The sequence below is a fragment of the Lissotriton vulgaris genome, chromosome 3_1 (assembly GCF_964263255.1).
Source record: "Lissotriton vulgaris chromosome 3_1, aLisVul1.2, whole genome shotgun sequence".
Classification (NCBI taxonomy): Eukaryota; Metazoa; Chordata; class Amphibia; order Caudata; family Salamandridae; genus Lissotriton; species Lissotriton vulgaris.
The window spans coordinates 887,903,253-887,917,575 of NC_141689.1; the positions used below are offsets into that span (position 1 = coordinate 887,903,253).

General features: G+C 44.3%; 1 protein-coding gene across 1 annotated transcript in view; it reads left to right on the top strand.

Annotated features, from left to right (window-relative positions):
* The window catches only part of RFX3 (regulatory factor X3), a 688,772-nt gene that overhangs the window by 560,616 nt on the left and 113,833 nt on the right, over positions 1-14,323 (top strand). Inside the window, exon 11 of the mRNA XM_086961210.1 lies at positions 13,088-13,203. Within this exon, the coding sequence (XP_086817336.1) occupies positions 13,088-13,203 (116 nt within the window). The remainder of the gene's footprint in view (positions 1-13,087; positions 13,204-14,323) is intronic.

The following is a 14,323-nucleotide window of genomic DNA, read 5'->3' on the forward strand; positions in this document are numbered from 1 at the left end:
GCCGAGTGTGATCGCTGATCAGAGTGGGCACCGAGGCGAGAGAATTATCGAGTCCGCTGACCCTGGTCCAGAAACCTGCCGCGCCGGGAATCGAACCCTGGTCCCGGGCCGTCCTCTGCTCTCGGGTCTGCCGCCTCTAACCAGTGAGCCACACTACTTCACTATATACACATATATACACATATATATATATATGTGTGTGTGTGATGGAAGTTCATGAATAATGGGTAAATAAACGGATAAATAAATAAGTCAATAAATATTTGAAAGAGTAGATGAGTAATAAAGTGAATAAGGAAATGGAAGAATGGATAGATAAAGAAATAAGGGGGGAAAAAACCCAGAAAAAAAAAACCAGATGATATTACACTTTAAGGAACCACTGCGACTCCCCCTCACATGAGACTTAATGACCTTCATACCATCCATCCTCTCACAAATATCAAATGAAGAGGGTAGTGAGCCTGCTAATTTAACTGACCCCATGATCCACTTTATCTGCACCTTTAAATGAAGTTTCACAAAGGTGTAGGCCTTTCCCAGTCGTATGATTAACATGGAGTTATGCAGTTCGCACCCTGCAAATGAAAACGTTTCTTTCCTGCAACTACAGTTCTACAACTTTCAAATTTTTCTTAGATTTATGCGTTTGAATGATTCTTTGTCTGACTGGGAATGCCCACTTCATTTAGCACAGCATCATTAATTTCGACCATTTAATACTATATTTGTTGTAGCCGGTCCACATCGTATATCCACAATGCAACTCCACTCTTACCCTACAGTGCCCATCTTCAGATTTATTCATTATATATTAATTTTATACATAAAGTATGAAAACAATTAACCTAACCGGTAAGAATGAGATTTGCATACGAATCTATAAAATAAACCAACACTGGATAATTGCAGCATCATAATCTTTATCATCTCAAACAAGGAAAAACAATGTGGATGTGATTTTTTGTTTTCTTTCTGTTATCCTCCGTTCCAGTCCATCTTGTACCGTAGGCGTTTTGGAACATCCATCCAGTGTAAAGAAGGTGCAGCTCAGGAGACCTGATTTTGGAAAAAATCGAAAAGGTCATAAAATTTCTGTTTGATTAATATGGAATCCCAGTATAAATTTTGGGATAAGCATGGGATTTGCCCGCAACACAACCTTTTCCATTACAATCTCTGAAGGGTTCAAACGGTTGAGAAAACCTGAATTTCTCCCACATGCAACACCTGTTTTCAAAATTATAAACTCAAATTCTATGCAACTTCCAGCTCCAAAAAGAGAATCAAATTCAAGTTGGTATGCTCTCCTGGTGAAGGCTGAATTTTATAGGTCGAAGAGTATCCCTGCAATCTTCAAGCGTGTCTGAGCTGCTGATTTTGAGTTACTCAGTTGACATGTTGTTATTCTGATATGTACGACTCACTGCTGTCCCTCTGTTTACACGTTTCACAGCTCGTAAAGAGTGAACAAGTCAAGGAGGCAGATATAAGCTGTGCTGTCTCTCCTTTACAATCATTTTTCTGAGGATGGAAGAGTTATGGGACAGCTAACACTTGCCCCAGTGTCCTCTGCACAAGAGGGCTATGGGCAGGTGTTAGCTGCTCCATGGCCCTTATTTATATGGGGTAGTAAAAAATACTATGCCCTGCCCTTGTTGCCCTTGCTCAAGGTGGGTGTTTTTTTCAAGCTCTCCTGTATTTGTGAACATTGGGTGAGCTTCTCAACAAAAATAACTCTTCCCATGCCTGCCTGTGGAAAAGGTATATTTTGAGCTCCTCTCGCCCTTGGGCAAGATATACGGATAGGAGGCAGTTAGTTATGCAACCTCCACCCTTGGACAAAGTTGGGGTTCCCATAGAATTGTGTGTACCCCCTTGAGCCCAGGGCAAGTGACAAATAAAAAAAACACAATGTTCGAGGCATATGAGCTGCAGATCACACACTGTGCATAGATCGCCATCTGGTGTTGGGCTCTGATGTTTATACTTGTTTTTGTCTTGGAAAAGTCTTTGGGAGTCATGAGATAGGTGACTCCTCCTTTGGATGATAGTGCGCATGGGCTCCATCTTCAGATTGTTTTTTTCTGCCATCGGGCTCCGATGTGTTTATCGCGGTCCAGTTCGGTGCCGTTACCGATTCAACTTTCGACGTGCAATCCTTCACCCTTTCTCCGGTATTGCTTCGATCGTGTTCCCTAGTTGTCGTGCATCTCTTCAACTTAGAAGTCCTCGATTCCGGTCGTCGACGAAGGCCTTCGGGCCTACCTAGGCCATTACATCTGGCTCATGGAAAGGACTCCTTTTAAAAAGTGTCCTCAATGTGGATCGAAGTTTCCACATACAGACCTTCATGAGGCGTGTAACCTCTGCCTTTCTCCAGAGCACAAGGCCAGAGACTGCCCAGCTTGTACCTCTTTCCACTCCAAGAAAACCATTCGGGATCGTCAAGCTCGAGGAAGCATGGCTCACTCGTCGACATCCATCCCCGACGACAATCTTCCAGGATGGCGTCGATGTGCCAGATGTGTCGGGTCGAAGAAGAAACCAATGACTCCGATGTCGAAGACATCACTCTTGGGCAGCGGGTCGTAAGTAGTGACGTCGACCCTGACCCCCTCCCTCCACCACCAAAAATGACTTTGATAACACCTTCACCTTCGGGCCTAGGTGCATACGTAGACAAAACTTGTCACGCCCCGCAATTTTGGGCCCAGCAAAGAAGTCCACAAACAAGCCTTCTGGCCACTCGGGATAAAGTCAGCCTACCGTCAATGCAGAAAGTCAAACCCCGGCACTCAAAAATGAACCATCCTCCTCTTCCATGCTGAGCACTGCCTCCACATCGACGCACTCGGCACCTAAACCTACTAGCACCGACCCCTCGACTCTGAAAAAGTCATCGGAACTGAGTAAAAAGCCACTTCCAAAGAGTACAGATGCTCAACCGTCGGAGCTGAAAACCCGTCGGAACCGAAGAAACCTACCGCTACCGCTGGCTCCTTCAGAGACTAAAAAAGCTCACTCTTCCAAGCCAAAAGAGCATAAATCCACTCCAGATTCGGTGCCACGCAAGCCTTCAGAACTGAAAAAATCGGCCCCAAAAGACCATCCTCAACCAGAAGAGCTTTTTAAACCGGATCCAACCCAAAAAACTCTGGTACAAGACCCAAAAACTGGTAAACTGATTCTCAGCTCCAAAAAGACACCAATGTAAATGCCTCTCCCGGCTCCACCTCAACCAAAGAAGAGAGACATTGCAACATCTCCTCTCAGAATTCCTTCACCACCTCTGCCTCCACCTCCCCCTCCACAACACTCCCCTACACCATCTCCACTCCCCTCACCATTTCCTCCACCAGTGGATGATGATGATACCTCTGATGACGAGGGCAGGGTACAAGGGACGAACCACTAGGGAATCCTAGTCCGCCTTACACCCCAGACCCATGGGATGATTATAATACACCAGATGTCCCTAATGTACCACAAGATGACATCTATACCACTAGACCCTCTCCTCCAGAGGACACCATAGGTTTCACCCAGCTCGTACATAGACCTGCACGATACCATGGGGTAGATTTACATACAGACTCTGTGGAGGAGGATTTCTTAATGGACACATTCAATACATCCCAAAAGTCCACTTCTGTTCTCCCTATGTTTAAAGGGGTAATCAAACATGCACCTGAGGTGTTCAAAGATCCTGTTAGGGCTAGGGTTATTAACCCCAGAATAGAGAAAAAATACAAATCTGTCCCAGCAGACCCAGTTTACATCAAGGGACAAATACCATTGGATTCTTTAGTAGTCTCCCAACGCCAGAAAGAGGGCCAACTCACAAACGTCAGGGGATGCTCCACCTCCTGACAAAGAATCAAAACTCTTGGATGCTTCTGGTAAACGTACAGCGTCACAAGCAGCCAATATATGGCGAATTGCCGACACAGAAGCTTTGTCAGCTAGGTACGATAGGGCACACTATGATGAGCTAGAGACGCTATTGCAACACCTTCCTGACAAATACAAAACCAAGGCCAACAACCTCATACAGGAGCATAAACTCATACAAATACCTCCATATGTTGTGCTCTAGACGTGGCAGACACCACCTCCAAAGCTATTAACACAAGTGTTCTTCTATATAGACATGCATGGCTATGCATTTCTGGTTTCAAACCAGAAGTGCAAACTACAATACTTAACCCGCCATTTGATCAGCAACACCTATTTGGCCCTGCCATGGATTCATCTCTAGAAAAGATTAAAAAAGACACTGACACAGCTAAATCAATTGGAGCCTTGCAATCGCAAGCTCCCAGGTGTTATTTTTGTCGCACCACCTACAAGGGCACCTTCAGAGGCTATTCCTCTGACAACACCTCCGCGTCCTATAAAAATCCTACCCAGACCTCATTCACCAGAGGTTTTCAAAGAGGAGGTTACAGAGGCATTAATAACAAAGGGAAAGGCAAAACCAACAATACTCACGCCGCCTCCACCCCTACCCAATGACTTCCCTCTGCTCCCTCCCGCCTCCCCCCCCCCTCCCTCCTCCCCCCTGCCCCCGGACCATTCCACTCACGACAGGGGAAGATTTTTATAATTCCTACCTGTCTGGAGCAACATCACTACAGACAGGTGGGTGACACAAATCGTTCAATCAGGTTATTGTCTAGAACTCCCCTCTATCCCTCCAAACATACCACCCAGACAGTGGCCAATTTCACCAGAACATTTAACGCTGCTAAAGCAAGAGGTACTTTCCCTCCTACAAAAACATGCAATAGAACCAGTTCCCCAGCATCAACAAAACACAGGGGTTAACTCCCTGTACTTCCTTATTCACAAGAAGGACGGCTCTCTGAGACCCATTTTGGATCTCAGACCGCTAAACCTATACATACAATCAGACCATTTTCAAACGATCACACTTCAACAGGTCCTTCCTCTTCTCACACAAGGCGATTTCCTTGCCACTTTAGATCTCAAGGAACCTACTTCAATATTCCCATTGGCACCTCTCACAGGAAATATCTCAGGTTTGTAGTGGACGGTCAGAATTACCAATTCAAGGTACTTCCATTCGGAATCACCACAGCGCCCAGAGTCTTCACCAAATGTCTGGTGGTGGTTGCAGCTCACCTAAGAAAACAGCAAATTCACGTCTCCCCATACCTAGAGGACTGACTCATAAAAGCCAGTGGGTACATCACACTTACGCTACAATCCAAATACTCCACGATTTAGGGTTTACCATAACCCACGGAAAGTTCCACCTACAACCGGCCCACATACAACAGTACCTCGGTGCCACAATAAACACCTTAAAAGCACTTGCATATGCCAGTCCACCCAGGATAGCAAGCATACAAAGCCTCATAACAAAATTTCAGCTGCCACACTCTCTTCCAGCTCGAATTCTCATGAAGTTGATAGGGAAGATGGCCACTTGTATCTTTATAGTACCTCACGCAAGACTCCAGATGCGTCCTCTGCAGGAATGCTTAGCACGTCAGTGGAACCAGGCTCAAGGTCAGCTGACAGATCTGGTGTTGGTGGACAGCCGCACGCATCGTTCTCTGCAATGGTGGAACACCCAAAACCTTTCCAAAGGGTGACCGCTCATCGAGCCGGTTCCACAAATTGTGCTAACAGCGGACGCATCGCTCTCCTGCTGGGGAGCTCATCCATTACATCACACCATGCAGGGCAGGTGAACGCCTAAAGAAAAGTTACTCCACATCAATCACCTGGAGTTACTAGCCATATTTCTGGTGTTAAAGTCATTCCAGAAACAAATATCAGGCAAAGCTGTCCTAGTCCGCACCGACAACACAACAGCAATGTACTACATACAGAAACAAGGTGGGACACACTCCCTACAGCTCTCTCAACTAGCACAAAGCATATGGAGATGGGCTATTCCCCAGAACATTTTTCTCCTAGCCCAACACGTTCCAGGAGTCCAGAACAACATAGCAGATCTGTTAAGTCATCAGACGCAACAGATTCACGAGTGGGAACTTCATCCGCAAGTTCTTCAACTGTTTTCTACATGTGGGGACAACCAGAGATAGATCTCTTCGCCACACACGACAACGACAAATGCCCAAGCTTTGCCGCCAGATATCCACACCCACTGTCCAAAGGCAAAGCGATATGGATGAAATGGTCAGGCAGATTTGCGTACGCTTTTCCGCCTCTCCCACTCATTCCACTGGTGGTGCGCAAACTGCAGCAACATTCACTGACTCTCATCCTAGTTGCTCCAACATGGGCCAGACAACCGTGGTACACCACATTACTGGAACTATCTGTAGTCCCGCACCAAAAACTACACCTCTCCCCACGCCTCTTAACCCAGAACCATGGAGCGATCATACAACCGGACCCAGCATAGCTCAACCTAGCGATCTGGCTCCTGAGGTCGTAGAGTTTGGGTACCTTAACCTTCCCCCTGACTGTATGAATGTTATCAGAGAGGCTAGATGCCCCACCACTAGAGCCTGCTATGCAGCCAAGTGGAAAATATTTATGATATACTGTCTCAACAACATCATCAATCCTTTAGATGTGTCTATCCAACACATCATACTTTATCTACTACATCTCCAAAGGTGTAATCTACTTCTACATCTATTAGGTTACACCTCGCTACCATAGCACCCTACCAACAAAATAGACAACACTTGTCGCTATTCAGGGTACCTGCCATTAAAGCACTTATGAAAGGCCTCAAAAGAATAATTCCCTTCAGGGTACCACCCTCACCTGTGTGGAATTTAAACATTGTTCTCGCGAGACTAATGGACCCTCCATTTGAACCTCTGCACAAATGCGAGTTACAATTTCTAACATGGAAAGTCGCTTTCCTGGTGGCCATTACTTCCCTTAGAAGAGTCAGTGAGTTACAGGCACTCACTATTCAAGAACCAATTTTACAACTCCATGATAACAAAGTCGTTCTCAAAACCAATCCAAAATTTCTCCCTTTCACCTCAATCAGTCTGTGGAGTTGCCAGTATTCTTCTCGCAACCATAAACAGTCGCAGAAAGAGCTCTTCATACTCTAGATGTAAACAGAGCACTCCTTTATTACATTGAAAGAACAAAACCTTTTCGCAAAACAAAACAACTTTTCGTGTCTTTCTCACCACCACATAAAGGCAACCCCATATGAAAATCTCGAAATGCTAGGTGGATTGTCAAATGCATACAAATTTGCTATCACAAAGCAAAATGTACATTATCTATTCCCCCTGTAGCCCACTCTACGCGAAAGATAGGGGCTTAAATTGCATTTTTAGGGAACATTCCCTTAGATGACTTCTGCAAAGCAGCTGCATGGTCTACACTGTACACATTCACAAAGCACTATTGTGTAGATGTGCAAACAAAACAACAAGCTAATGTGGGCCAGGCTGTATTCAAAACACTATTTCAAACTACTGCAACAGATACTGGTGGTCTCCGCTAAGGAGGGGTACTGCTGTACAATCTATGCACAGTGTGTGATCTACAGCTCATATGCCTTGAACGGAAAATGCTACTTACCAGTGTGCATCTGTTCTTGGCATGTAGAGCTGCAGATACACACACGCCCACCCACCCACCTTCCCGGCTACCATTATCTGTTCAAAAAAATCTCATTCCTTTCCCAGGCCCCCCTCACTAGGGCAATGGCAGCGTTTGAAGAAAACAAGAAAGCTTTTTGTTTTTTAAAGTTTCCAGATGTTTGCAAACATCAAGAGAGATTTGAAAAACAAAATACACCAACCTCCATACTCCCATACATTGACCATAACCAACTCTCACGCCAAACGTCATATGACCCCACACCCATCATGATATGTCACATACCTATTGTTATATACCAGCACACCCACCATTAAACATCCACATATCCACCATCTGGCACCCACCATCATACACACTCATATCCACAATATTATAGCCCCCAATCTAACCTACACCTCTGCATCCATGAAATGGAAAAACACCTGTCATACCCCTTCACACCATGATCAGACACCATCCATCATGCACCCACACTCGTACAATACGTTTACACAGCCATCATCATACAGACACCCACTATCATATGCCATTGCTCCCATAATCCCTTCTTATACATCTGCCATCATACACCCACTCAGTCGCCATTATAATCCAACACAGCCACCATCATAGGCCAACACTCCTCAAACAATCACCCACATTATACACCAACATACTCTTCATTAGAGGCCCACACATCCACCATCATTCAAATCCTTCTATTATCGTACGCCACAAAACCCACCATCATTCACCAGCTATCCACGACCCTGTACTAATCCTCCTTGGTCTGTGGGAAGTGGAAATAGGTTAAGCCCTGACACCCAAAGAATGGGAATGCAATGTACACTATCCACCCAGAGTGTCCTGTAATGCTAATTTCAGTTCATTCAATTTAACATTCCACACAGGGCATACCTCCCCCCGGCCGCCCTGCAGAAAATGTTCTGGTCATCCTCTCTCTGCCCAAGATACCAGGCACCTAGCTCGGATCTAATAAACATGTTTAGTTATGTCCAGAAGCTGTGACGTTTGGGTCCGAAATCACAGATTATACTTACTAAGCTAACAGGCCATGCCGATCTCCATACCTTGGAGGGGGCACTGCTGAGACTGTTTAAGAGGAGGAAAGTGCAAAAGGTGTCCAACCGCTTCATAGATTTGGCAACGATTATCGCTTGTCGAGCCATCATGATGCACTGGAAGGCCACCACACTCCTGACACACTCCAACACCTGTTCGCAGCAACACTCAAATGGGGCAGGGCAGAGGCAGCAGCATTGAGCAGGGAGGAGATCAGGGGCCTTCGTAGGGTTTCAATTGCCGACGTATGGAAAAACATGTTACAAGAATTACAGGACACGCAGGCTACTCCCCAGGACGTATTACTGGGATCGCCGCTTGAGTCCCATTGACATAGGCCCATGGTATCCACTTGGGGAGTACCATTGAGTACTTCCATCATTATTGCCCCAGGGCGCCCACTGGACCTGGTGAATGTTGTTTCCTTTTTACTGCAAGGCGGGAAGGGGAGCTCCCGAACCTCTCACAAATACAGTCTGATTGTTTATTGGGGCCCCAGCATGGGATGTCATAGAGTTTGCCCACCATAATTTGGTTTGTACAGAATACCATATGTTGTCTTTATTAATGCCCACAATCTATTTGTAATCTACTATCTTGGTAGTTTTGTGTTGACTATGAGTGTTTTATACCATTGAACCATGCAGTCCTGTCAAGAATATTAGGCAATGCGTTGTACATCTCATGCTGCTGCCTGGGTAGGTTTGCAACTTATGTTATAAGCCTGATGCTTAAAAATCAATAAAAATTGGTTCAGCTATCCACCCTCATTTAAACATGGAGCTAACACACAACCACTGCCCTATACCCACACACCTATCATCATACAATCACATGCCCATATTCATATGTCCACACACCCACCGTCACTTTTACACCCACCACCAGATACCAGCACACTCACCATCAAACATGATCATATCACTATCATACACCCACACATCAAACTGCTGTAACAAATCATAACACTTTTCATCATAACCACATACACCCAGCATCATACACCAATACATACACCATCCCGGGCAACTCATTCACAATCAGTAGACCACCTATCCACCATCAGGCACCCACACACCAGCCATCATGCAGTCATACATCAACCATTTGACATTTGCAAACCCACCAGCATAAAGATACTCCCACTACCATCATCCACCCACACACGCAGTATTATACACCAGCGTACCCACCGTCAGATACACACATCCACCATCATGGAAAGAAAAATCCACAATCATATGCCCACAGAGCCAACATCATATGCCACATAGCCAACATTATAAGTGAACACACCTTCTATCAAATGGCTGCACACCCAATATCAGATACCCACACACACACACCATCATATGGCCACCATCATTGGCCCACACACCAACCTTCATATACCAATGTACAAAAAAACTAAATTCACCTAAATAAAACCTAAAGTGAAAAACAATTTAAGATTACCAAATACTGTGACAGTTGCTATACCCCAAAACCTAAAAAATACATGAAATTCAAGATTGAATATACTTCCTTCGTCCTGCCCCCGCTCTCACTGTTTTAAATAACACCTTCACTAAAGGCCTAGTCCCCACTGCATTCAAATCGGCCACCATCATCCCCATTTTAAAAAAGCCTGGGGCTGACCCTTCTTCTCTAGCCAACTATCGCCCCATATCCCTGCTTCCCTACTTGGGTAAGGTGGCGGAGGCACACGTGTCTCAAACTCTGAGCACCTTCATTGAGGACAGCAATTATCTGGCCCCATGTCAAGCCGGCTTCCGACCACGACACTCAACAGAGAAGGTGGTGATTTCGGTCATGGACCAACTCAGGGAAGGACTCGACACCAACACCCCCAAGATTCTGGTCCTACTGGACTTATCCGCCGCCTTTGACACTGTGGACCACGACATTCTGTTATCACGTGTCAGGGCGGCGGGGATAGGGGGGCTAGCATTAGCCTGGGTCGAGTCTTTCCTGAAGGACCGCACTCAGACTGTCCATCTTGGCACCTTCTCGGCCCCTCCACGTAATGTCAACTGTGGTGTTCCCCAGGGGTCTGCTCTCTCCCCTTTACTTTTCAATCTTTATGTTTTTCCACTGGTGTTTGCTTTACAGAATATGGAGGTCACTGTATATAATTATGCAGATGATCTTCAACTCATCTTTGATCTTTCTTCCCCTTCAGGGGTTGGCAGTTTCCAGTCCGTCATGCTATTTATCCGAGACTGGATGAACATCAATCAGTTAAAACTTAACCCGGATAAAACAGAACTGGTAGCAACGGGCGGTGCTGCCAATCCCTGGTCCCCTTCTTTCTGGCCCCCGTCACTTGGACCCCCTCCTCTCCCTTCTTGTTCGGTTAAAACTCTCGGGATTATGCTCAATAACCAATTAACCCTCCATTCACACATTAACTCGGTGGTTTCCTCCTGCTTCTTCACACTACGAGTTATTCGGAAAGTTGCCAGATTCTTTTCCACTTCTGCACTAAAGCTGATCCTTATGGCCATGGTCCTGTCAAAGATTGACTATGGCAACATCATTTATAACGGAGTCCCTGCTTATGCTTTGCAGCGCCTACAGTTAGTACAAAACCAGGCTGCTCGCCTGGTCTTCGGCCTGTCTAGGTCCCACCATTCGATCCCTTTGCTTAGGAGCCTACATTGGCTCCCCATAAAACAACGAGCTAGGTTCAAGTTAGGGTGCTTGACTTTTCAAGCAAGAGCAGGTACAGCCCCTGCCTTTATCAACTCGGCAATCTCTCCCTATGTTCCTTCGAGGGACCTCCGCTCCTCTAGACTAGCCCTACTAACTACGCCCCGGTTCAAAAAGAAGCGCGCAGGGGGGCAGAAGTTTGCTGTGCTTGCACCCACCTTTTGGAATGACCTCCCCCTACCTTTAAGACTCTCTTCCTCCTATATGGAGTTTCGGAGGTCACTAAAAACGCTATTATTCCAGCAGGCCTTTGGTACCTAGCTCTCTTACTACTCTCACTCAGGGACCTCACCAGCGCCATGAAACTGATCCAGTGTACGTGCGCTCTATAAGTATTTTTAAATTCAAAAATTCAAATTCAAATACTAATATCCCACTCCACTTTACACACTTACTTGTGTAGTAAACTTCACTTCAGAATTTCAGTCTTTTTAGGTTTTGCATTTTGCACTGCCCTAACAACACTAACTGTGGATTTTGTCACGAATTTCTGGATTTCTTCGCTACATTTATCCTCATTTACCAGTCCCAGTTATTTTGAGCCCACTGTGCACAGTATGATCTGAGTATAATACAGACCTGTGGCTAGAATCTGTCCTGTGCTAACGTACCTACTGTGCATAACATTAGCTGTGTGTAACAGGCTTTTGTTGTATGGTCTGGTCTGTGACCAGGGAACTCACTCCACTTCTCATAGCATCAAAGCTGCTGCGCATAGCCTTTAGCCATATGCTACAGGACCTAGTCTGAGGATATGGCCTGTAGCTTGGCCCTGTGCCACCTCACCAAACCCCACGGATACGTCCTTTAGACATGTGTATTCTGGCCTCGGGTAAAGCCTTGCACCAGTTCCTGTGCCACTGAACTGTTGCACGTGGCTTTAGGCCATGGCGATGATGCTGAAGCACAAAACTCACCATGCATTGTCTTTGCATCGTCTAACTTTGAATTATTTCATTTTGTACATTTTTTCAGACTTTGCTGAAAAAGAACATTTCAATTTTCTGCACATCTGTGGACCAGATTGCTGGTTTCCAAATGCTAGAGAGGAATTCATGGGTATTGACCCCAAAACTCGAGATAAAACCTTTTTTTCTGTGGGAGAGGAGGTGCGGGTATCTTCCCTTGGGATCAACAGATTCTGCCCTCTTCCTTTATGCACCCCCTTGGTTTTAATTATCAGGATGCAGACTTTCGTGCCTGTCATTTTGTAATGGCTGCCACAACAGAAATGTTCAAATGCTACCAACCAATCAAGAATTTAACATGCGAAAATGTAACTGTACAAATCAAGCAAATGCCAAATGTTTACCCACATACTTCAAACAGCATCAAAGTTATCAGCAAAAAACAATTTAATGTATTTTTCAATGGAATCAGAACTATACAGTTTCCATCGCTAAATGTATCATATGTGATAATGCACATTACATGTTTGGCTGCTTTTAGTGCACAAACGCCAGTGGCTACTAAACCTGTCTTTCACAGGTAAGTAATTTTTTGTGTGGATAGGATATTATACCCTTCCTGTGAAATACAACCTGTCAAAGGCATGGTCTTTGTGTGGTTTCTTTGCCTCCAGCTGTTACATGGTTACTTTTTATATATTGCCTCTTTATCAAATGGTGGAAAGTAGAGCTCTGAAACTTCTTTGTAGTGCTCAAAATGTGTTTTTTTCATGACATAAATAATGTCATTAATTTGAGTGTATGTATGTTTATTTTTCTAGGCAATATTGGATGTTGTAGTAAATCTTCAGTTTAGCCTGATAGAGAAATTATGGCAAACATTTTGGCGCTATTCTCCTTCATCTCCAACTGATGGCACTACCATAACCGAGTCCAGGTTCGTAAAACTTATAAAATGTCTACCGCCATTTTTGTATGTTTTATTTCCGTATTGTATGTTTAATGCAGGTCAGTACATCTACAACAGTGTATGCTACAGATTCTTGAGAGAGCTTTAGAAAAGTGCCAAACATAATATGGGCTGTTTGGGAATGGACAGGTTATCTATAGACGTTGTTGTTGGTTTACATGCCTTTGAGGTGGGGAATAAAAGTATATTTTCAAAGTTCATAATTAAAATTGATGTATGATGTAAAGTAAGTTAAAATATCATGCCACTGTTTGCATATATATGTAAATAAGTATGCATTGATATATATTTCATGAAAAAAAACAAAGGTTAAGGGTACGTTTTAGCTAGCAAAACTTAATTTCTTCTTTGTGGACAAACCAACTCAAACTACACAGACATAAGAAATTCTAAAATTATAGTTATAACATATTTATATTGTACGCACCACTTTCAAATTACTACGTCCTAGTTATAACTCACCTTTATACTTATGTACAATCTTCAAATTACTATAAGTTGTGCACCTCCGTACACAGTCTTGTCACCTCATTCGCCACACTTCATTAACTATAACTCACTACTCTACCTTGCACAGTGTTCTGACAGATTATGTGATTTCAGATGTCATAAGTGTTGTTATCAATGCTATGATTTCACATACTATACCTTATGTTATATGAAAGGGTATAACTAGTGCATACCTTAAGTGGCACTCCAGATAGTCTACAATATTCTTTTTCTGATGGAGGTATTAAAGGTAATATTAAATCAGGATGCACTGAAGAAATACCCCTACACGTAGACTAACTCTGTTTATTTCATCATTGTAAAGAAGGGACGTGTGTTGTATCCAGTTCATGACCTACAGCCTCTGAATGTTTTAGTCCTCACTACCAAATTCAGGAAAACAGTATTGCGAACAACAGTCACCTCCTCCAAAAAGATGACATGTTGGCAACAATTTACCTGAAAGATTCCTACTTCATATTCCATCATATTTGAAAGAGAGAAAACACCTTTGGCGTGTTTTTTTTCTGCAAGAGACCATCTTTAGCAGGTTCTGGTACTGATATTCAAAGTCAAATCCATTCCAACAGTGTATACC